This window comes from Macrotis lagotis, chromosome 5 (genome assembly GCF_037893015.1).
Source record: "Macrotis lagotis isolate mMagLag1 chromosome 5, bilby.v1.9.chrom.fasta, whole genome shotgun sequence".
Classification (NCBI taxonomy): domain Eukaryota; kingdom Metazoa; phylum Chordata; class Mammalia; order Peramelemorphia; family Peramelidae; genus Macrotis; species Macrotis lagotis.
The window spans coordinates 229203088-229226517 of NC_133662.1; the positions used below are offsets into that span (position 1 = coordinate 229203088).

General features: G+C 40.0%; 2 protein-coding genes across 8 annotated transcripts in view; one reads left to right on the forward strand and one right to left on the reverse strand.

Moving 5' to 3' along the window:
• Positions 1-1514: 1514 nt before the first annotated feature.
• ANXA9 (annexin A9) lies at positions 1515-21832 on the forward strand. 3 transcript variants are annotated; one of them, XM_074188779.1, is made up of 14 exons: positions 1515-1650; positions 2016-2133; positions 2449-2534; positions 2714-2810; positions 3295-3389; positions 3593-3706; positions 4115-4205; positions 5626-5705; positions 6130-6189; positions 7398-7476; positions 7579-7674; positions 7758-7816; positions 21340-21462; positions 21686-21832. In XM_074188779.1, exons 3-14 carry the CDS (start codon positions 2460-2462, stop codon positions 21746-21748), a joined length of 1032 nt encoding a protein of 343 aa, XP_074044880.1. In that variant the 5' UTR covers positions 1515-1650; positions 2016-2133; positions 2449-2459; the 3' UTR covers positions 21749-21832. The 3 variants fall into 3 exon arrangements, with proteins under 3 accessions (XP_074044880.1, XP_074044879.1, XP_074044878.1); XM_074188778.1 differs by lacking the exon at positions 2016-2133; XM_074188777.1 differs by lacking the exon at positions 2016-2133 and having other exon boundaries at positions 1516-1650; positions 2446-2534.
• Positions 18844-23430, reverse strand: part of MINDY1 (MINDY lysine 48 deubiquitinase 1) — an 89582-nt gene continuing 84995 nt past the window's right edge. For 4 of the 5 annotated variants that reach the window (XM_074188765.1, XM_074188768.1, XM_074188767.1 and 1 more), the window contains one exon: positions 19877-23156. In XM_074188765.1, the coding sequence (XP_074044866.1) occupies positions 23076-23156 (81 nt within the window). In that variant the 3' untranslated portion in view covers positions 19877-23075. Of the gene's footprint in view, positions 23157-23430 lie in introns of all 5 variants that reach the window. The other variant, XM_074188769.1, reaches the window with a different exon arrangement.

Here is a 23430-nt window from a genome sequence, read left to right on the forward strand (position 1 = left end):
TACCCAGTAATCTCAATCCCTGGTGTCTTGTTGATTTTCCCCTTTGAGACCTGGAAAGTTGGGGTAGAGGGAAGAACCAAAAATGGCCACCAGGGGGCAAGACCCATTTCCCCAAACCAGCTGAAGACCAAGGTTCTTGACATTGGTGCCCTCTTGTGGCTCTTAGAGATTAGAGTTGAGACTCTAGGGAGATGGGCCTCAATTGGACTATTCCCCTAGAGGAGCAATTAGGCATATGTCCCAAATATGTGGGTGTTATCTGCATTTTTCTGCACAGGAAGAAGAGAGATCAGAGGTGCCTACCATCCCTGAAATCTCAGTGGTCTGGCACCATGAGAATTGATAACATCTACTTTTTAGAAGTAACCTAATCATTAGGTGGGGGGGGTCTAGGTGAGGGAGGGACAGTTTTTTAAACATATAAGCTCTTTGCCTGCCATGGAGAGAATAACAGAGACCCAGAGACGGAGAGAAGAGAGAGGGGCAAAGAGACACAACAGAAAGAGGCAGAAACAGAAAGAGACAGAGGGAGACAAAGACTGGGAGAGAGAAAGACAAAAAGAGACAGAGAAAGACAGAGTCAGAGATAGAGACAGAGACAAAGAGACAGAGAGTCAGTCGATTAGTCCCAAGGAAATGGGGAAAAGGTTGTCCTCAGTCCCCAGAGGATACATTATGAGACTGGAAGCATTCTCCAGGGCCCCTGCTGCACCACAGTACTGTTCACTTGCTGTTCACCTGTTGCTCTGGGTAGCAATGGGTCCCAAAGGGAGGCAAGGCCCAGCAGCTGGGATTGCATCACCTACAGCTAGGACAGCTGGTGAGCTAATAAAACAAAAGGACAGTGGACAACCCTCATGGGGTGGGGGGAGCTGGGTCTCAGGGCTCAAAGATCTTAAAGTCTCCCATGATCCCCTTCCCCCATAGAGTGAGCTCTTGGAAATCGCATAACTAAACTCAAATCTAGTTTAGCATCTCTTTTTGTAGGTCCCCTTCCCCATCTCCTCCGTAGTAGGTTCACCTTAAATTCCTCTCTTTCCTTAGACTTCTGAGAAGATAAAACAAGGTCCTAACTAAGCCTAACTCTGCCTTCCTTCCAGACCAGACCAGCTGGAATGCAATACCAAGTTGTCTCTCCAGGGAGTGGTCTAAAAAGGTTTGGGCTGGGACCCTTCTGGGGGCCTGTCATTGGGGTGTCCTTCATGGCATGTGCCCCAACAAGTTCTCTCCAACTCTATCAAGCCTGGGATCAATCCTAGAGCCTGTCTGACTTGCCCCCTCTACCCTCCCTTCAGGGAGTAGGAGCTAGGAGCCATAGCCACTGCCCTTACCACCTGGCTCCCTTAGGGAAAAGAGGATACAAAGCCCCCGGTGTCTGGCGCTGAACTACTCTGAGGGAGACTGGGAAGAATGAGCTTTGGCTTGAGCCAGAAGAAAGGCCAGGCAGAGAAGTGTGAGGGTGTTGGGCCCAGGTACAGCCAGATCCTCTCCCACAGCTGGGAGGGGCCAAGGGCGGGAGACACCAGCTGGTCTGGTCTGGAAGGGTCACCTGACTCACCACTCAACCTGGTCCCGAACACACCCCCTCCAGTGTCCTAGAGAAGCTGGTCCCATATTCAACGTTGGCTCAACAGGTGCCCTCTCTTCCAGGTAAGCTCTCTGACCTTGCAACCCCACATAATGGGGGTCTCTCTGCACTCTCCGGATGGGCTGGGCAGGGCTGCCTTTCACAGATATGCATGACTGCGTTCACTGATCTAAGTTTATGGGCACACAAAATACCTGTACTTGGATTGTGTCCATGGATTCAAGAATTCCAGCTTAGGGCCTAAAGGGAGACAGAAGATAAGGAGACCAGGTGAAGTGTTAGATGGATATAGGGCAAAAGCAGGTGTGGGAAGTAAGGTGAGAAATAGAAAGTGTTCAAAAGTTCAAACGCTGGGGCTCTGGCCTGAAAGAATAAGAATGGGTCTCAATACTTCTCCCTACATTCTCATTTCTTACCCTACCCCTAGATTCAATACCCCAGGAACTCAGCAGCCAATAGAGGTGAAGGATAAAGCCTTCTTAAAGTGGGAAAATCCACTTTAGAACAAAGATCTGTTCCTGTAGGGACTATCATCTGGGGTTAGGGTGAGTCCTGCCTATTACTGGTGGAAGTCCTCACTATATCTGTACTCCTTATTTCCTGTAGCTGCCCAAAGGGACAAAGGAACAGTGGGGATTTCTTTTTCTTCACTCCTTCAGCTTCCAGCTCCAACCCTCACTCTCAAACCTGCCTAGCAGGTTGATGGTGTTTTTTTCTACAACAGAAAGAAGAGAAACATTGGGTGGGAAGAGAAGATACAGGAAAAGGGAAGGGGAATCTAAGCTAGGGGTCTAGATAACAAAGAGGACCCAGAGGTATAGGACAGCCCACTTCAGTTCCTACTTCTCTCCCTAAAGCAGTCATCCACATCATGTCTGTGAGCATTGGAAGGATGGAGTCATCCCTGGTCCATGAGATCCTCAGTCACTTGGGCCTAGCCAACAAGGTAGGACCATGAGAATGTTCTAGAAAATGAACTGAGGTGACCCTAGAGAAGGTATGTATAAAGGTCTTTAGATCTCTTGGTAGTATAGTCTGAGAGTCAAATTGAAATATTGAAACGAAGTATGTCATCCTTTTCTTGGCCTCTCTCAACCAAATACCAACTCCTCTCTCTTTCTATAGACTGCAGTTTGGGGTACCTTGGGGACTCTCAGGCCCTTTTTGAGCTTCAATGTAGACAAAGATGTACAACGACTTCTGGATGCCATTGCAGGCCAAGGTGATTCCTCCCTCCCCATTGTTCCTCTATCTTGCCTCTATGGGAAAGGGATCCCTTCTCTGTTCCTCAGAATGAAAGAAAATGAGCTGGAGATGGAAAATAAATTGGAATATACTTGCATATTGTTTAACATATCATTTAAAAACAAGTTACAGGGGCGGCTAGGTGGCATAGTGGAGGAGTACCTGGGTTCAAATCCGGTCTCAGACATTTAATCCTTACCTAGCTGTGTGGCCTTGGGCAAGCCACTTAACCCCGTTTGCCTTGCAAAAACCAAATAAATAAATAAATAAATATAGACATACATACATACATACATAAATACATAAATAAAAGTAAAAAAATAAAAACAAGTTACAGAAATTGCCCCAATCTAGTTCCTCCTTAAAACCAGTCTTCCCCAAAAGTGATTCTAGTCCCAGTAGAGTGCATGACTTTAGGCTTTTGATAATTCAAGATCATTTCTGTTGTCTGTCCTTTTCAGGTGTGGATCAGGGCACCATTGTGAATGTGCTGACCAACCGGAATGGTGAACAAAGGCAACTTATTGCTCGAGCCTTCCAGGAGCGTACCCAACAGGTAAGAAGACTAAGAGGGAGAAGTCCCTTGGGACATACTTCGAAAAGCTGTTAACTTAGCTGAAATGTGCTCACTTGTCCATATGAAGTTATCTTCAAACTCACCAACCCTCTCCAGGTTCCCACAAAACTGGACTCCTTTGCCTCTACATTGCACAACCTGCCACTCTGCTCTAGAACCTAATTATTATATATTTATCCTAGGAATTGCTGAAATCCCTTCAGGCAGCTCTTTCTGGAAGTTTGGAGAAGATTGTAGTAGCACTGCTGAAGCCCACAGCCCAATATGATGCCCATGAGCTAAGGGCAGCACTGAAGGTATTAGGAGAGAAAATGTACTCCACATGTAATAGAGTCTCTAATTTGGAAGCTGCCTTCCCAAACTCCAAATTACTGCTTGGTTCAAGGTTTGGTGTGGGGAGAGGGAGGAGACTTTCAGTCTCATTCCTTTTTTTGTTTGTTTGTTTAATTTTATTCATTTAAGACAGGGTTAAGTGACTTGCCCAAAATCACACAGCTAGGCAATTATTAAGTGTCTGAGGCTGCATTTGAACTCAGGTCCTCCTGACTCCAGGGCCGGTACTCTATCCCCTATGCTACCTAGCTGCCCCTTTCAGTCTCATTCTTAGAGTAACTGGTCCATGCTCTGTCCCAGGACAGAAATGACTAATCTTTCTGTTCCCACTTCTACATTCCAACTGAAACTGGACCTTTGGTTTCTTATAGGATATAAGTTCTGCTGAGGATGTAGGAGTGGAAATTCTTTCTACACGTTCCCCACCCCAGCTACAGGAGTGTCTGACTGTCTACAAACATGGTAACATGGCTGAATAGCTAAGAACTTGGAAGGGAATCAAAGGGGATGTCCCATTGAAAGGAAAGAAGTTTTCAGTCCTCTCCCATCTTTCAATTCTACTACTATCCATGTAGGGGAGGAATTCTGGAGCCCAAATGCTAATATTTTGCTCTCTGATAAGTTCCTTAGGAGCCCTTCTCCCTGCTAGTATCTCAGTTTCCCTTTGGAAGAAAACTAAGTGTGCTCATTCAGAAATGAGAAGACAATTATTAGACCTTTTAGCCTAGAGCCTTGGATTAATAATAGAGTTAGAATCTGGTAATCACAAGGATATCCATTCTTCCCCTTTTCTTATCTCTTCTCAATCCTCCCTTTACTCTACAAAATGTGGGGTAAAAAAAACAAACACACTGTTATCAGTCACTGTCTGAAGTTGAGTGGAGCCTAGTCACAGCCCTGAGAGGAAAATGGGAATTCTGGTCTTTAATTCATCTCTCAGCATATCTCTTGGATATCAGACTTCTATGACCATGGCCTTGGCCCTGCCCAGCCCAGCAGCTAAATGCCTTGTCCTTTAATCTGATGCCTGCTTCTTCTTAACCTTTCCTAATCCCTTTATTTCCTGGGTTTCTCTCTATATAATAATAACTAATAGCACTTTGAGGTTTGCCAAACACATTACAATTATCTCATTTGAACCTTATAATAACCTTAGATATAGAAGTCCTATTATTATTATCTCCATTTTAAGAAGAAGGAAACTAAGGCAGAAGGAAGTTAAGTGACTTACTCAGGATCACACAGCTAGTTTTTGAGTCTATTTGATCTTAGGTCTTCTAACTCCAAAAGCCAGTGCTCAATTTACCCACTTCTCCATCTTTTCTCCTTATATCTTTTTCCTGAGAGCATCAGAATTCAGGCATCTTTTCTCCTAAGGCACATCTAGAATAATTTTTCTCTCTCTTCCAGTAAGGAAAACAGGGCCTAAGTATCTTGAGCCTGGCTCTGAGCTCCTTCCTTCCTCCCTCCATCTCTTCCTTCCTCCCTCCATCTCTTCCTTTCTTCTCTCCATCTCTTCCTTCCTTCCTTTCTTTCTTCTCTTCACCCCTTAATTATCAGGTCAGCAGATGTCTCCCACCCCTAGCAGTACTACTATGGGGTCTTTAAAATCAACACAGATCAAATATTTTCTCTCCTAGCACTTGTTTGTGTACATGTTACTTACAATTCAGAAGTATTTCCAGGGATAATCATACACTTTGGCCTTAAATGCCAGGAGCCAGTGGCCACAGGGTTCTTTGAACCTGAATACTAGAGTTTGTTGGATACTGTGATCAGGTGTTAAGATTAGCCCTGGTGATTCAGATTAAAGAAATCAGAACACTCCGTAAAACATAAGTTTTCCCATTCGCTCTGTTATTCACTCTGGAACCTGTCCTAGATTTTCAGGTGGACATTGAAGATGACATAAGGTCAGAGACAAGCGACTTCCTGAGGGACCTGCTGCTAGCATTGGCTAAGGTAAGGAAGCCAGACCTTATGTTCTCCAATACTGGGGACTTTGAGAAGAGGAGAGAATTCCGTGTAAATAGAAGCATGGAAAGTTTCAAGAGTCCTGGGGTTTAATTTCTATTGCTCACACAGGATAGTGGAAAGAATGTTGAATTTGTAGAGTCAGGAGACATGAATTTAGAATCCTAGTTTCTCTATTAGCTGGGTGACCATGGATAAGTTGTTCAACTTCTCTGTTACTCAGTTTTCTTATCTGTGAAATGGGAATAACCATATTTCTTACCCTTCCCCAAAAGAGTAGTTTTGAGGAAAATGATTTTTCAATAAATGTGAAATACTGTTTAATTCTCATTAGAGCTGTTGGCTTTAAAAAAAAAAAAGAAACAAAAAGCTTCCCTGTCAATATATACCTAAACTCAATCCCAACCTCCAGGGTACCCGGGAGAGCTACTCTGGAATAAAGGATTACAATTTGGCAGATCAGGATGCACAGGTGAGTTGTGCAGTCCCAGCATCCCTCATGGAGGGATGATAGGGGAAATAGGGTGTCCATCCTCCAGCTTCAGTCCCTTTTGAGGCACATCTGGGAGACAGGTAGGGGTCTCCCCTGACACCTCTGTCTGTATGTCTGACCTTATGATTCTTTGATTCACAGGAAGTTAGCTCACCAACTTTGAGATTCCCAAGCCAGGGGCCAATGGGGGTGGGGAGAATAACTAGGACCTTCCAGAAATGGGTCTAGCTTCAGCCCTGGACCTTGGATGGGAATCCCATCCCTGGGAAGGTAAGTGGTCCCTAGCCCAGGACTTGCTTTCTCCTGATAAGTCACCAGCTTCCTCTGGCCCCCAGCTACATAGCTCTAGGGAGGAGGGGACAAGACACATCTACACACACCAGAACTGTCTTGGCATTCTCAAGTAACTAGCCCTGCTGCTCTCCTGTCACTATGGTAATGGGCCTCTCTTCTCCCAAGTCTTTGCCCTCTGTGAGGGATAGGGGATAGGTACAGGACAAGTGGTAAACAAGCCCAGATTCAATAGCAAGGAGGAAGAGATAACCTGGAGGGTGGAGTGATGATGGACCCCTTAACCTGGAATGGGCTAGGTTCCCAGATCTCGATTTAGAGTCATAAGTCATTTCACAGGCTAAGTTTCTCAGAACCCATGGGCCTCCTCGAAGGAGAAGAGATTAAGATGCCCATTGTGGAGTGGAGCCCATAGCTCATGCTACTTGGTTCTTCACCTATACAAACAAGACCTGCTCCTGCCTCCCTCCTCTCTCCTCATCTCTGTCCCTTTGCCAAAGGCCCAGGAAAAACTGGATAGTAAGAACATAGTCAAGAGGGAAGAGAGTTAGGGAAGAGGCCATAGCCTGTGCTAAGGATTTATAAATGGATGGGAAAGGAGGGAACTTAGGCCTGAGCCTCAGTCCTGGGAGGTTGGGGAAATGACAGGGGGAAGGGTGTGGAGGGAAGGGAGGAGACAGATTTTGGGGAAGTAGGAGAGACCTGGTCCATAGGACAAGAGCTCTTTGCTCCTTAGGGTAGCTAAGGCAGCTATGGTCCTAAGGGATGGGAGGTATCATCATGCCAACACAAGGGACATAGGGACCTGACACCAGTGTCTTCTATTGGCAGAAGAGGATTTTGGCTACCATTTTGGGGGGACCCTTTCCTCTTCTTTTCTTATTTCTCCCAACCAGGCATTACAAGAAACTGGAGAAACAGGGACACCTTGGATTATGATTTTTACCCAAAGAAATATTGAACACCTCAACCGAGGTAAGATGGAACCCCAATACTCATTAGTGTTGGACTCTGACTGAAAAGGTCCTCCATGGTCAGTCCCTCAAACTTTTCCATTTTTTCCTCTATCCCTACTAGTGTTTGATGAATACCAGAGACGTAGTGGTCAGGAGATAGAGCAGGGCATTCGGAACGGTTTTCATGGAAGTGCCCAGACTGCTCTTCTCACCTTAGGTAAGGGCATACTTCAATCTTATTGGAATGGAAAATTGGAAGGCCTCATGTTTTCCTCTCTCATTTTCTCCTTTGCTTTCCAGCTTCTGTGATCAGGAACACACCACTTTACTTTGCTGAAAAACTCCACCAAGCTCTCCAGGTGAGAGGAGGGATACATACCCGGGAAGGAGGGAGGAGACCTGAAGCTGCAACGAATATGACAGTAGTATATTATTACTGTATTGTCCTCTTGGTCATCTGCAAATTGCTGCCTATCCTTAATATGCAGAGGATGAGCCATAAATAGAGCAAATGCTTTAGAGTTCTTTTTTCAGTAGGAGTGAAGGATGAGTTCCATGTTTATAAGCTTTACCAAAGTCTTCCTCCATTGCCTCATTATTACTCTAGAGGTGACCCTGGTTCTCTAGGCCTATACTGCTGGAACCCAAACTTTGGCATTATCTAACCCAAGCTACATATAAAGACTTTGGATAAGGACCCACTAGTGAACTATGTCTTTTTTTTTCTTTTTTTCTTTTGGTTTTTGCAAGGCAAATGGGGTTAAGTGGCTTGCCCAAGGGCACACAGTTAGGTAATTAAGTGTCCAAGGCTGGATTTTGAACTCAGGTCCTCCTGACTCCAGGGCCGGTGCTCTATCCACTGTGCCATCTAGCCGCCCCCCTGAACTATGTCTTTTGATCAAATTCAGGTAGGTGGACTTTTTTATTTCCAAGGATTCATGTTGATAAAGAAGAAAACTATAAAATGCAAATAAACATTCTCAGCAGATTTTTCAACAAAGCCTTTTAGACTTGTAAGCAGTACTTATATAGAGTAGAAATATCCAAGAATATAAACCATCCCCTTTCCAAAGGAAGCAGCACAGAAAATATCTCTCCTTCATATTAACTACAAACTCTTATTCATGATCTGAGGTTTATTCTTGGTTTTTTTCTATTATTAACGATGAGAAACACAATTTCTCAAAAGTCTTAGTGTAGCTTGTAAGTATCAAAGCTTTATTTTTTTTTTAGTTAAGCTTAGGATCTTTTTTCATTCCATTTTTAAAAATTTATTTAGTATTTTATTTTTCCCCAGTTACATGTAAAAAAAAAATTTAATATTTGCTTTTTAAAACTTTGGGTTTCAAATTCTTTCCCTTCCTCCCTTCCCACTCCCCACTCCCATTGAGAAGGCAAGCAATTCAATTTAGGTTATACATGTGTAATCATGCAAAAATTTCCATATTAGTCATGTTGTGAAAGAAAACATAGATCCCACTAAGAAAAACATCATGGAAAATAAGAAAGTAAAAAAGTATGCTTCAGTCTGTATTCAGACACCATCACTTCTTTCATCATAAATCCTTCAGAGTTGTTTTGGATCATTGTACTACTGAGAGTAATGAAGTCATTTACTACTGATCATCTTACAATATTGATGTTTATAAACGGTACATTTTATGTCAGCTCATTTAAATCTTTTTTAAAATTTTATTTATTTAAGGCAATGACTTGCTCAAGGTCAAAAAACTAGGCAATTATTAAATATCTGAGGCCTCATTTGAAATCAGGTCCATCCTGATTCCAAGGTTAGTGCTCTATCTACTGCACCACCTAGCTGCCCCAGCTCATTTAAAGTTTTTCTGAAAGCATCCGGATCATCTTTGTTATAGCACAATAATATTCCATCATAATTACATGCCACAATTTGTTCAGCCATTCCCTAATTGATGGGCAACCCCTCAATTTTCAATTGTTTGCTACCAGAAAAGAGCTGCTATAAATATTTTTATACATATATTCCTTTTCCTTTGTGGTTTTTAATCTCCTTGAGAAAACAGACCTAGCAGTGGTATTGCTGAGTCAAAGGGTATACTTGTTTTCTAGCCCTTTCTGCATAGCTCCAAATTTCTCTACAGAATGGTTTGAATTAATTCACTACTCCACCAATAATGCATTAAAGTCTCATTTTTTCCCATATCCCTTTTGCATTTCTCCAATCGTGAATTAGAGAATTTTTTTCATTTGGCTATAGATAGCTTTGATAGCTCCATCTTAAAATTGGTCATTTATCAATTGGAGAATGACTCATTTTTATAAATTTCACTTACTTCTCTATATGTTTGAGAAATAAGACTTTTATCAAAGAAACTTTCTTCAAAATTTTTTTCACAGTTACTATTGCTAACTTTTCCCCTCCATCCTATTTCCCCCTACCCTGTTTATTCTATTTTCTTTTTCCTTTCACCATGTCCCTCCTCAAAAGGATTTTGCTTCTGACTAACCCCTCCCCCAATCTGCCCTCCCTTCTATAACTCCCCTCCTTTCTTCTCCCCCCCACCTTCTTATCCCTTTTCTCCTCTTATTTTCCTGTAAGGTAAGAGATTTCTAAACAGATGGATAGTTTTAACATAACTCTTTACCAGACTGGCTATAAAGGTGATGAATTTTGGCCATAGCAATTCTTGAAAGTCACCTTTAGGGGAGGCTAGGTGGCCCAGTGGATAGAGCACTGGCCCTGGAGTCAGGAGTACCTGAGTTCAAATTCGGCCTCAGACATTTAATAATGACCTAGCTGTGTGGCCTTCAGCAAGTCACTTAACCCCATTGTCTTGCAAAAACTAAAAAAAAAACAACACACCTCTAAAGGTATCAATTAATTGATGTCTTTGCCTGGTAGAAGAGGGAGTATTCATACTGTTAAGATCCCATATGTAGATCTTCCAGTTTTTGAAGTAAGTGATAAATGGCATTAACCTGTCCTTACATCCTAATCCACCCCCTTGTGATAAGACATTTATTCAGAGGCCATTAGGGTTGCAGTTTGTGAATATATTACACCCTCACAGGGATTGAATTCTAAAAGTATCACTGCTTTACACATAGTAGGTGCTTAATAAATGTTATATATAGGTATATGAGGTTGTATTCTATGTCAGTGTCTTATGCTGCATTTTAACCTTTTGCCTGAAGATATAATAGTCCAGTATCTCATTGAGACTTGAGGCTTCAGGGGCGGCTAGGTGGCACAGTGGATAGAGCACCGGCCCTGGAGTCAGGAGTACCTGGGTTCAAATCCAGTCTCAGACACTTAATAATTACCTAGCTGTGTGGCCTTGGGCAAGCCACTTTAACCCCATCTGCCTTGCAAAAACCTAAAAAAAATGAAAAAAAAAATGAAGGAGACTTGAGGCTTCTAGTGTAACAATGACTCATTAAGAGGTATCATGATATAGTCTCCTCAGCTTCCTCATCTGCAAAAGAAAGGAATTGGACTATTATAAAACTGCAGAATTTTTGTGTTGGAAGGGATCTCAGTGACTATTTCCATATTGCACAGTGTCTTCTTGAATGAAAGGGTGTTGCAGGAAAATTGGAATAAAGAACAGATGAACTATATAGGGACAGCAGTTAAAGTTTTATTACTACTCCCTTGGGGAACAGTATTTTTTTCCTTTTCATTTGATCTATTTGAGATTAGTAGTGGTATTGCTGAGTCAAAAGGTACATACAGTTTTATAGCCCATTAGGCAAAGCTCCAAGTTGTCTCTCCAGAATTGTTAGACATGTTTACAACTCCACCAGCACTTTATTAGTTTATCTATTTTCCCCTCCCCCTCTCCAGTATTTATCATTTCTGATAGATATGAAGTGGTACCTCAGAGCTTTTTTAATTTGCATTTGTCTAATCAATAGTGATTTAGAGCATTTTTCATATGAATATAGATAGCTTTGATTTCTTCTGAAAAGTGCCTGTTTATATCCTTTTACCACTTATCAGTTGGGAAATAGCTCTTGTTCTTACAAATTTGATTCTGTTCTACACTCAGTATATATTTAAGAAATGAGACCTTTATTAGAGAAACTTGCTGTGAAAATTTTTGATATTACTTGTCTATGATACCTTTTAACATAAGGTAGTTTCCCCTGATTATCTCTTTGAATTAGGTCTGATTTTGTTTTTGCTTTGTCTGAAATCATGATGGCTACCCTTATTCTTTTTTACCTCAGCTGAAGCATATTAGATTCTGTTCCAGTTCTTTATTTTAATTCTGTGTGTCTTTCTGTTTCAAGTGTATTTCTGATAAACAATGTATTGTTGGATTCTGATTTCTAATTCATTCTTCTTTCTGCTTCCTTTTATGGGTAAACTTTTCCCATTCACATGCATAGTTATGGTTATTAAGTCTTTATTTCCTCTCCATCCTATTTCTCTCTCTCTCTCCCTCTCTCTCCCTATCTCCCTCCCTCCCTCCATCCTTCCTGTCTCTCCCCAGAAGTCCATTTTGCTCCTAACTACTGCTTTCTGTCCAATTTCCATTTTATCCTCTCCCCTTACTTTCTCTTATCCCCTTCCCCTATTTCCCTATTGGGAGTTACATTTCTATATACAAGAGTGTGTATATATATTCTTCCAAATTCTTTGAACCCATCCCACTGAGAATGAGGTTCAAGCATAGCCTGTCATCCCTGCCCATTTTCTCCTCCATTGTTAAGAGCTCTTCTTTGCATGCCTCTATTTTATGTGAGAAAAATTTTCCAATTCTACCTCTCTCTCTTTCCCCTTTCCCCAGCATATCCTTCTCTTACCCTTTATTTTTATTTTTATTTTTTTTGCAAGGCAATGGGGTTAAGTGGCTTGCCCAAGGCCACACAGCTAGGTAATTATTAAGTGTCTGAGGCTGAATTTGAACTCAGGTACTCCTGACTCCAGGGACAGTGCTCTATCTACTGTGCCACCTAGCTGCCCCCTTACCCTTTTATTTTTTGAAGACCATTCCAACATAATTGACTCATACCCTCTATGAAAACTCCTTATAATGCCCTAATAACTAAAATTTATAGGAATATAAACAGTTTAGCTTTTTGAGTTCCTTATATTATACTCTTTCGTATTTACCTTTTTCTGCTTCTCTTGAGTTTCGTGTTTAAATGTCAAATTTTCTATTCAGCTCAGGTCTTTTTATCAGGAATGCTTGAAAGACACCTATTTCATTAAATATTCCTTTTTCTTTTCCTTCTGAAGAATTGCACTCGGTTTTCCTGAGTGATTTTTGGTTGCAATCCTAGCTCCTTTGTCTTTCAGAATATCATGTTCCAAGTCTTTTGATGCTTTAGGTTAAAATGCAGCATAAGACTCTGATTCCATGATATTTGAATTGTTTCTTTCTAGATGCTTAAAGTATTTTCTCTTTGACCTGGGAGCTCTGGAATTTGACTCTAGGATTTCTGGTAGTTTTTATTTTGGTATGTTTTTCAGGAGATGATTGATGGGTTATTTCAATTTCTATTTTACCCTCTGGATCTAAAATACCTGAGCATTTTCTTTGATCATGAGTTTCAAGTAGTCCAATGATTCTTTTTATTTTTTTATTTTTATTTTTATTTTAGGTTTTTGCAAGGCAATGGGGTTAAGTGGCTTGCCCAAGTTCACACAGCTAGGTAATTATTAAGTGTCTGAGGTCAGATTTGAACTCAGGTACTCCTGACTCCAGGGCTGGTTCTCTATCCACTGTGCCACCTAGCGCCCCCCCCCCCCCAGTCCAGTGATTCTTAAATTATCTCTCTTTGGTCTATTTTCCAGGTCAGTTGTTTTTCTGGTGAGATATTTAACATTTTCTCTGTTTTTTTTTTATTTTTGAGTTTGTTTTATTATTGCTTGATTTCTCATGGTCACTAGCTTCAACTTGACCAATTCTAATATTTAAAGAATTATTTTCTTCAGTGAGTTTTTGTACCTCTTTTCCCTTTTGGCCATTTATGCTTTTTAAAGAGTTCTCTCTCTCTTTCTCTCTCTCTTTTTTTTTTTTTTAGTTTTTTGCAAGGCAATGGGGTTAAGTGGCTTGCCCAAAGCCACATGGCTAGGTAATTATTAAGTGTCTGAGACCGGATTTGAACCCAGGTACTCCTGACTCCAGGACCTGTGCTTTATCCACTGTGCCACCTAGCTGCCCCTAAAGAGTTCTTTTCTTCAGGAAAATTTTGTACCTCTTTTCCCATATGGTAAAATTCTATTTTTTTTTTTTTTTTAGATTTTTCAAGGCAATGGGGCTAAGTGGCTTGTCTAAGGCCACACAGCTAGGTAATTATTAAATGTCTGAGGGGGGATTTGAACTCAGGTACTCCTGATTCCAGGGCTGGTGCCCTATCCACTGCGCCACCCAGCTGCCCCTTGTCAAATTCTATTTTTAAGGTATTTTTTATTTGTACCTTTTAAAAAAAATTTTATTTTTCCAATTGAATGTAAAGATAGTTTTCAATAATCTCTTTTTGTAAAGTTTTGAGTTCCACATCTGAGCTTCATATTTTAGTTCCACATTTTCCCTTCCCTCCCCTTCTACAAGGCAGAGAGTAATCTATTATAAATTATATGTGTATAATTATGTTAAACTATTTCCATATTAATCTTGTGAAAGAATGAGAACAAAAAGGGGGGAAAAACCACGAGAGGGAAAAATATAGAACAAGTTTTTAAAAAATTGAAAATAAAAAAAAAACAAAATTGAAAATAGTATGCTTTGGTCTGCATTCAGGCTCCAGGGTTCCTTCTTGGGATGTGGATAGTGTTTTCCATTTCAAGTCCTTTAGAATTGTCTTTGATTATTGTACTACTGAGAAGAGCAAGCACATCATAGCTGATTGTCACACAGTGTTATTAATATATACAGTGTTTTTCTGGTTCTGCTCACTTCACTCAACATCAGTTCATATAATTCCTTCCAGGTCTGGAGTCCAACTGCTCATGATTTCTCATAGAAATCACATTCATATACCACAATTTGTCCAGTCATTCCCCAATTGATGGACATCATCTCAATTTCTGTCACTTCAAAAAGAACTGTTTAAATATTTTATGCACATGTAGGTTTTTTACCCTTCCTCTGATCTCTTTGGGATACAGATCTAGAGTGGTATTGCTAGATAAAAGGGTATGCACAGTTTTATTGCCCTTTGGGCAATAGTTACAAATTGCTCTCCAGAAGGGTTGGATCACTTCAAAATTCCAGCAAAACTGCATTAGCATCCCTGTTTTCCCACATTCCCTCCAACATCGAACATTTTATTTTTTTGTTACATTGGTCAATCTGGTACATGTGAGGTGGTACCTCAGAGTTGCCTTAAAGATATAGAGCATTTTCATTCCATCAGTACCACAATCAGGGACAATTTTGGGCTATCTGCGATGGAAAATACAGTCTGTATCTAGAGAAAGAATTGTGCAGTTTGAACCTTTGTTACCTTCAATTTAGGGGGGAAAAAACCCATTACCTTATTATGCTCAAAAAAAAAAGATGATAGAACATAGATTACATTTCATATGTGGGTTTTTCTAAGTCAGTATGTGGCTCTGTTTTAGTTTTTAGGACCCCTGTTTCTATTTGAGTTTGATACTACTACAATAAACCACGCTGCCTCTATAAAAATGCAAAAGGTTTGGAAAAGGTTTAAAAAGGGGGTGGGGAGGGAGGAATGGGGAGGAAGAAAAAAATACAGAAATAAAAAAAGAATTTACTTGTTAAAAAAATTTGTCATATAACTATAAGTAACTTTAATTTCTTCATCTGATAACTGCCTGTTTGTATCCTTTGACCATTTATCAATTAGGGAATGACTTATTTTCTTTTAATTTTGACTCAACTCTATTATTTTTTTATTTTTATTTTTTTAGATTTTTTTTGGCAAGACAGATAGGATTAAGTGGCTTTCCCAAGGCCACACAACTAGGTAATTAGTAAGTGTCTGAGGCTGGATTTGAATCCAGATATTCTTGGCTTCAGCTGTAAAAATTGGTTCCAGATTTGCTGCATTCCTTTTAATCTTGGTTGCATTGGTTTTATTTGTACAAAAACTTTTTAATTTAATGTAATCAAAATTATCCACTTTGCATTTCATAATGTTCTTATCTCCTTTCCTCTTTCCAAAGATTTTTACAGATAAACTGTTCCTTCTCCTAACTGGCTTTTTATTATTATTTATTATTTATTATTTATTATTACCTTTTTATGTCTAAATCCTGCATCCATTTTAACCTTATCTTGATATAGGGTGTGAGATGCTGGTCTATGCCTGGTTTCTGTCATACTATTTCCAGCAATTTTTTAAGTCCTTGTCTCAGAAGTTAGAGTATTTAGGTTTATTAAACAGATTATTGCAGTCCTTTATTACTGTTTCTTTTATACCTAATCTCCTAGTGATGATAGTAATCTAATGTTTGGTAAAACAGCTTCTGGGATAGGAACTCAGTCTTTGTACCTTTTTTACCAAATTGTTCCCTTTTCATGATATTTATTCTCATTTCTTTTCCCAATTTTCCTCTGCCATATCTATTTTTTTTTTTAACTCTCCCAGAATTTTTTTTTGCAAGGCAATGGATTTAAGTAACTTGTCCAAAGTCACATAGCTAGGTAATTATTGTTTAAGGCTGTATTTGGTCTTCCTGACTCCAGGACCCATTTTCTATCAACTGTGCCACCTACCTACCCCTTCTTCTAGGAATTCTTATTGGATTTTGATTCAATTAGCAACTTTTTTTTTTTTAGTTTTTTCTATAGCTGTTTTCACAGTCTTCATCAGAGTTTAATTCTTGGTCTTCTCTGACACAGTAGTATGTTTTTATGGTCACATTCTTTGCTCATTTTTCCAACCTATTTTATTACTTTGAACTTTATGTTAAAGTTGGACACTGATCATGTAGGAGTGGAAAGGCACTATCTCAAGCTTCAGGCTTTTGTGTGCTGCCCTTTGAAGAGTTAGTTTTAAGGGTCTACAAATTTTTGGTGCTTTCAAGAGGGTAAGATCCTGGAAGAAGTTCGGTCACTGCTCTCCTGGTCTGTGCCCTGCTCTTTATTTAGGAAGGACCTTTGCTTCGCTATAGCTAAAAGCCCTAGTACTCTTCTTTGCCTAGGAACTCTGACTAGGGCCCCTTCTTCCTGTGTGACTGATCCCCAAAGCTTCTCTCTGCTCTGAAGCTATGATCCACAATTGCTTATGGGCAGTATTAGCAAGGGGCCCCTGCAATCTCTTTCCAACCAATTGTCTGACCTCCTTACTGTCCCTAGACTGAACTCTTGAAGCTGCTGCTGTTTCCACCAGGTGTGTGGGCTCCAGATTGGCCTCCACTTCTGTTATCAGAGATTTCAGCTAAGCTCTTAAATTTTCTTAGAGCAGAAAATATCTCCCCCCAATCTTTTGTTAGTTCTGCTGCTACAACATTTGATTTGGAACACTATATTAAAGTTTTTTTGGAGGGGAATTTTGGGAGAATTCAACAAGGCAACTGCCCCAATCTATCATTTTTAGCTACGTCTCCAATTTTTATAAAATTTTAGACCAAGAGACAGCATGATACCAATGAGATACTGTCATATTTATAGGAACAATAAAGCAAGGACATTTTCTAACTTGAGTAATAAGGAGTGAGGAATGAGGGACAGAATATTACTTTGAACTTTATATATTTGTACCAGGAGAGGGTTTATCCATACTCTAGGTTTATTAACTATGCTATACATGAATCCTGGGAGGCTGGGACTCTACCATTCAAATTGGTTTTTTATTTAAGGTTTTTGCAAGGCAATGGGGTTAAGTGGCTTGCCCAAGGCCACACAGCTAGGTCATTATTAAGTGTCTGAGGCTGGATTTGAACCCAGGTACTCCTGACTCCAGGGCCGGTGCTCTATCCACTGTGCCACCTAGCTGCCCCTCAAATTGGTTTTTACTGGTCCATGCTAGAGAGAGAGAGAGAGAGATCAAGAGATAGATAGAGAGATAGATATATCTATAGATATATCTATCAAGAGAGATAGATCAAGCAATAATACATCACCTACAATGATCCAGGCACAAAGCTAAGCACTTACAAGTATTCTGATTTGATCCTCACAAAAACTCTGAGGGATAAATGCTGTTATTATCCACATTTTTTTTTTTTTTTTTTAGTTTTTGCAAGGCAATGGGGTTAAGTGGCTTGCCCAAGGACACACAGCTAGGTAATTACTCCTGACTCCAGGGCTGGTACTTTATCCATTGTGTCACCTAGCCACCCCTATTATCCACATTTTTACAGTTAAAAAAACTGAGGCAAACAGAGATTGTGTCCCACAGTTAACATGTGTCAGAAGACAAATTTGAACTCGGATCTTGCTGACTACAGGGCCAGATTTTTTCCCACTGTCTCACCTGGTTACCTCTCTTTAAGGAGAGCCCATTATCTCATGGTTTAGAGGTGAGAGCATTAGACTGGAATAAGAACAGAATTCTGGTACCCAATACTATCTTTTTCTATGAATTTGGTATAGTCTCCCCCCCCCTTCTGTTTTACTTAAAGATAGCTTTAATTGATGGGAAGTCTTTTATTTTTTGTTTTATGAAATTAAACCTAAATTTGCCTCTTTGAACCTTATGTTCATTGTTCCTGGCTCTGTGCTCTGGAGCCAAATAAGACAAGTCTCATCCTTTTTCCATAAATATAACCATCATATTCCTAATGAAGCCTCTCTTCTCCAGGACATATCAGCAGTGGCCCTTCTAACTTCCAAACTTATGCAAAGAAAATATTTCCTATTATAGATTTATAATTATCAGTGGGCAGTTAGGTGGGGCAGTGAATAGAGCACCAGACCTGGAGTCAGGAGGACCTGAGTTCAAATCCAGCCTCTGACACTTAATTGCCTAGCTATATGACCTTGGGCAAGTCACTTAACCCCATTGCCTTAAATAAATTAAAAAAAAATTACCATTAACACAAAATCCTAATCCTTCATCCCAATCTCAGTCAGATTCTGTTCCATATTCTCCAAACTAAATTAGACACCCTAAATTTTAGTAACAGTAATATTGTGTACAGTTCTTGGATTTTTTTTGCTAGCATATTGCTGTCATACTTGGTAAATTCCTCCAAAATCCTATATGGAAAAAAAAATGAGTAGGTTTTAAGTGAAAAGATGGAGGATCTTGTGTGTTTGAAAGTTCCCATTCTTTGACATCAGTTCAAAAAGTGACTTCTGCTTCTTGCCATATCTGATTTGGCTTTTGTAATATCAATAGAGCCTTTACAATTCTAAAGAGTAAAGACCAGAATCATTTCAATTCAACTATTAACATAGCATCTTTTAATTAAGAACAAATTTGTGCAGATGCCTATTTATGAGAAAGAAGCAAAAAAAATGAGATTCATAAAAGTTGAGCAAAATTTGAGCCAAAAGTTATTCAGTATGGATTCAGATCAGTCATCTAAGTTTTGTCTCCAACATTCCACCAGTGACTGGGCAGGAGACTAGATTTGTAGTTGTCTGTGGACACTTCAAAAGATGACTTTCAACTTCAAACAGTTCAATAGTTGTTCTCAAAGATATCGTAGTTTGATTTAGATTGGAATTAGGAGACCAGAATTTTTGTGCCAATTCTCTTATTGTCTTTCTCTGACTTTGGAACAGCCCCCTCCCTTCTATGGACTCAAGACTTGTCATCAACTCTAAGATAAGCTGCTTTTTAGGGCACACAGTTCATCTCATCATAGAAAGGAGCACAAGATAATAAGGTGAATTTTGCATCAGAAGATATAGGCCCGAATCCCCATGTTTTCTCATCTACTTTTGTAACTTTAATCATGTCATCTATTTGGACCTTAGTTTTCTCATCTATAAAACAGGATGGAGGCAGCTAGGTAGCACAGTTGCTGAAGCACCAGTCCTGGAGTCAAGAGGACCTGAGTTCAATCTAGACAGGTTCTAGCTGTATGACCTGGGACAAATTACTCAACACCAATTGCCTCAAAAAAAAATAGGATGGCTTCTGAGATTTCTTCCTGTTCTATATACAGGCTCTTAAAGTGTTATAATAATGAGCCTGGTGCACTATAAGAGTCTGAAATATCAGAAATTAATCTAATTAGCTGAAATTCCAAGTATATTTTGACAAATATAGGCAAATCATTCATAGGGTAATTTAGCTGTAGAGATAACCATAAGTGTTAGTATACTTTCAAATATACATTTGAAAACTAGAAATAGTACCTAGCAACCTCTAGTGTTTAAGTAAAATATTCTATTAATTAGAAAACTCCACTCCCTAACTAGCTTACTTTATTTTTTTTTTTATTTTTTTAGGTTTTTGCAAGGCAAATGGGGTTAAGTGGCTTAACCAAGGCCACACAGCTAGGTAATTATTAAGTATTTGGGACCAGATTTGAACCCAGGTACTCCTGACTCCAAGGCCGGTGCTTTATCCACTACTCCACCTAGCTGCCCCTTAACTAGCTTACTTTAAAGAAGAATCTATTAATTTTATTAATTCTAAAATATAAAATAGTTAATACCAAAGCCCTCTGTTGTGAAAATGTGTCATCTTGTTTCCATTAGAAAACAAAATGAGGATTTAAGAATTTGTATCATTATATTCCTCAAATGGCTCCAAGTTAAAATTGTACAATCTTTTTCCTACCCTCACAGCATTCTTCAGAAAGCAAACGTAGAAAGAAGTCATTGATGTTGGATTCTAAGGCCAAAAAATAAGACAAAGAAAACGGAATATAACATGGCCTTTATCATTCTATGAACAAGGGCCTGGACTAGCTTACAAGAATCTTTGCTCTGTTTTGTTTGAAATTTAAGGTGAACTGAGAGACAGTGGTCTATGTATGATCAATTTATTATTTATGCTAGCAGGAACCATAAACTGGGGCAGTGGCCCTTCTTAATAACCAAAGACCCTAAAGCAGGGTTCACTAACTTTCATAAAGTTTTGAGAAGTACAAGAGAACAAAGAGCAGAGTTGGATAGATGGGTAAACAAGGCAATTACTTATAGGTCTGACAGCATCATGTGTGGGCACATGACTAGTTGGAAATCAGAAATGAGGGAGTAGCAACAATCGCCTTCTTCCCTCCTAAGACTAAGAAATGTTCATTGTTTGAGTCCACCAGATTTCTTTGGATAACAAAGTTTGGTGTAATAAAGATAGCTTCATGGTGTAAAGATTCTAGATCAGATTCCCAGGTGTCCATCTGCATTCCTCAAGGATAACATTGAGGCAAGAATAGAACAATGATTAGCAGAACTGTTTAAACTTAGCTCTTAGGCAAAGAGACAAGAAATGTGGCTTGAATAATCATTCAAAATGGGACACTAATGTAGAATAAAATCAAATATAGAATAGAATCAATTATAAAATTATTCAGGATCAATTAATTTTTTCACTTCCCTCTCAGAGTAGCCTTAAGGGAGTTTGTAAAAACTGTTCCCTGTAGGCATTTCCTTGGAAATTTGTATGGACATTTGCAGTTTTAGGGTTTTTGGTCCAGTTTTCAGGTCGTTCTGGCTCTTTGTACAGAAGCATGCTTTCTGGACCTTTAAAAGTAGTGTGGGTGACAGAGGGAAAAGGGTACCTCTAAATTGGGGTCCTCAACTAATTGCATGAGATATTGGAAAAGACTAGATACTCAGGATCAAGTTTTCCTTTATAAACCATTTCCCACATTTATCACTAGCAAAAAGGCAGCAAGGCATTATGGGTAATAGCCCTCTTTTTTTGTCTGTTGGATAATTAAGACTCTCTTCCTAGTTCATTCCTGTTTTTCTTTGGTTCTACTTCCAGGATCAATGATTCAGTTACATCATCCATTCCTTATCTTCAACTATTTGCCTAATATTTAACTATCCTTGCCCATTTCTCCCTCATCCAGGGAGATGAGCCAAACTACCAAGTCTTGATTCGCATCCTCATCTCTCGAAGTGAGACTGACCTCCTAAGCATAAGAGTGGAGTTCAAGAAGAAGTTTGGAAAGTCCCTCTATTCATCTCTTCAGGTCAGAACAGGCTAAGAGTCCCACCCTTGAGGGACAATTAACCATCTTGAGCCCTATAGTCTGTCTTCACATTCAGTCACCTTTAGTCCTGTGGGTTCAGTTTAGGTTTAGTGGCTCCAGGGAGGGGATTTCTCATGTGGGCTGAGAATGGGATGGGGGTGGGGGAACTAAATGTGAACATGGTGAGAATGGGTTTACTGATATTTGATTCCCCTCTCTTCAGGAAGCCATGAGAGGGGACTGCCGGTCAGCTTTACTAGCCTTATGCCGGGCTGAAGACATTTGATACACAATCCCAGAATCTTGTATCTATGGCTCCCATTTACCCCCTTGTCATTTCCAAGCATTAGAGACTTGCAGGCCTGGCTGAGCCCTCTAGAGTCATCTTGTCTGTTCCTTTGCTTCTAAACAAGATGACTCTTCACTAAAACCAAATAGGGAGCTCTCCTTTGCCCCTATGTTTCAGCTTTAGCCTGTATTAGGACCCTGTTAAAAAAAAGTTCCCTGAATCCTATACCCCGAGATTAAGGTTGATCTGCTATTTTGTTTCTCTAGCTCTGTCCTGGCCTTCCAATATTTACAAAGTACATATGTTCAGTACAGAATCTCACAAATGCCTAAACACAAAAGGCAAGTTTATGGTTTATGTTCCCTTGGGTGGAGAACTTAGCTGGAGAGGCTTTGATTTGCACTTTCAAAATACAAACAGGAACTGTTACTAGACCCACCTCCACTATTACAGACCCTCTTCTCCTAGGGGAAGAACTAAAATTTAGCTCAACAATGAAGAAATTAGTCAAAGGGCAGAAGTCAGAGTTAAAAGTTGAAAGAAGAAATATCACTGTTAGGTGAGGTATAGGGAAAGGGACCAGGATGCCTTTTAGAGTTTCTGTAATCCACATATAATCTGACCCAAATCTTATGCATCAAAAATGATTTAAAATGATAATTTTGAATTAGAATAATAGAAACTATGGTGAAAAAAAAGCAAGAAAATGAAATTTAAGCTCCCTCTGGGCCTAGGGCAAGTCACCCTCCATATACTCTATTCCACCCTGCCCCATAGGATGGTTATGAAGAGTAAGTATAAAAAAAAAACCTCAGGAAAGAAGTTTTATTTTCAAACTTCTAAGGCATTAAAACGCCAGATAGAAACCCAAACAAAACCCTGAAAGCAAAATGAGAAGTCTACCCCGGGGCCAGCCAAGAGAAGTCCAGGAGGTGGGGAGAAGGGATTATTCTAGACTAAGAAATTTCACCCAGAAGCCTGAGTCTGTGCATTAGTGTCTCTGTATTATGGAGCAGAAGATGGGGCAGCATGAACCCTGCCCCTCATCTTGATGCTTCCCTGTATAATGGGGAGAAGGATCAGGGGACAGCAGCAGGTGGGTGTGAGATATAGGAGGCACAACCCTTGGACAACACTGAGAATAGCCCCATGCATTTGATCAGCTCTTGCCATGGCAGTTGCTCCCTGCTCCCTAGTACCCACTACTAAGAAAACCCAGAAGGGCTAGGGTGAACAGGCAGGCAAATGGAGGAGCCATAATGAGAAGCTTCTCAAAGAAGTGGAGCACATCAGACTAGGCACAGCAGCTTGACTTGGGGTGCAGCTATAGAAGGACACAGTCTGACTCCTGCTTTGGCCGCTGCCTACGTTCTCCAGTCGGACGTGTGGATGAGGCGCCTCTCTCCTGTATCGACATGAACAATTGGTCAACTATCAATTATAGAAAAGTATCAGGAAAAAGTAGAGTTTGGGATTCTAGACTGATGGGACAATAGAAAAGACAACAGTGAAAGGAAATACTGAAAGACTCTTAGAAGGGGAGTTATTGGAGCAGCTAGATGGCACAGGGGATAAAACACCAGCCCTGAAGTTAGGAGGACCTGAATTCAAATCTACCTTCAGACACTTAATAATTATCTAACTGGATGATCTTGAACAAATCACTTAACCCCATTGCC

Excerpts from the sequence above, each read along its gene's own strand:
- ANXA9 (XM_074188779.1), top strand. The coding sequence starts at position 2,460 with ATGTCTGTGAGCATTGGAAGGATGGAGTCATCCCTGGTCCATGAGATC. Across the intron at positions 5,706-6,129 it reads TGCTGCTAGCATTGGCTAAG|GGTACCCGGGAGAGCTACTC; the intron begins GTAAGGAAGCCA and ends CCCAACCTCCAG. Across the intron at positions 7,817-21,339 it reads AACTCCACCAAGCTCTCCAG|GGAGATGAGCCAAACTACCA; the intron begins GTGAGAGGAGGG and ends TCCCTCATCCAG.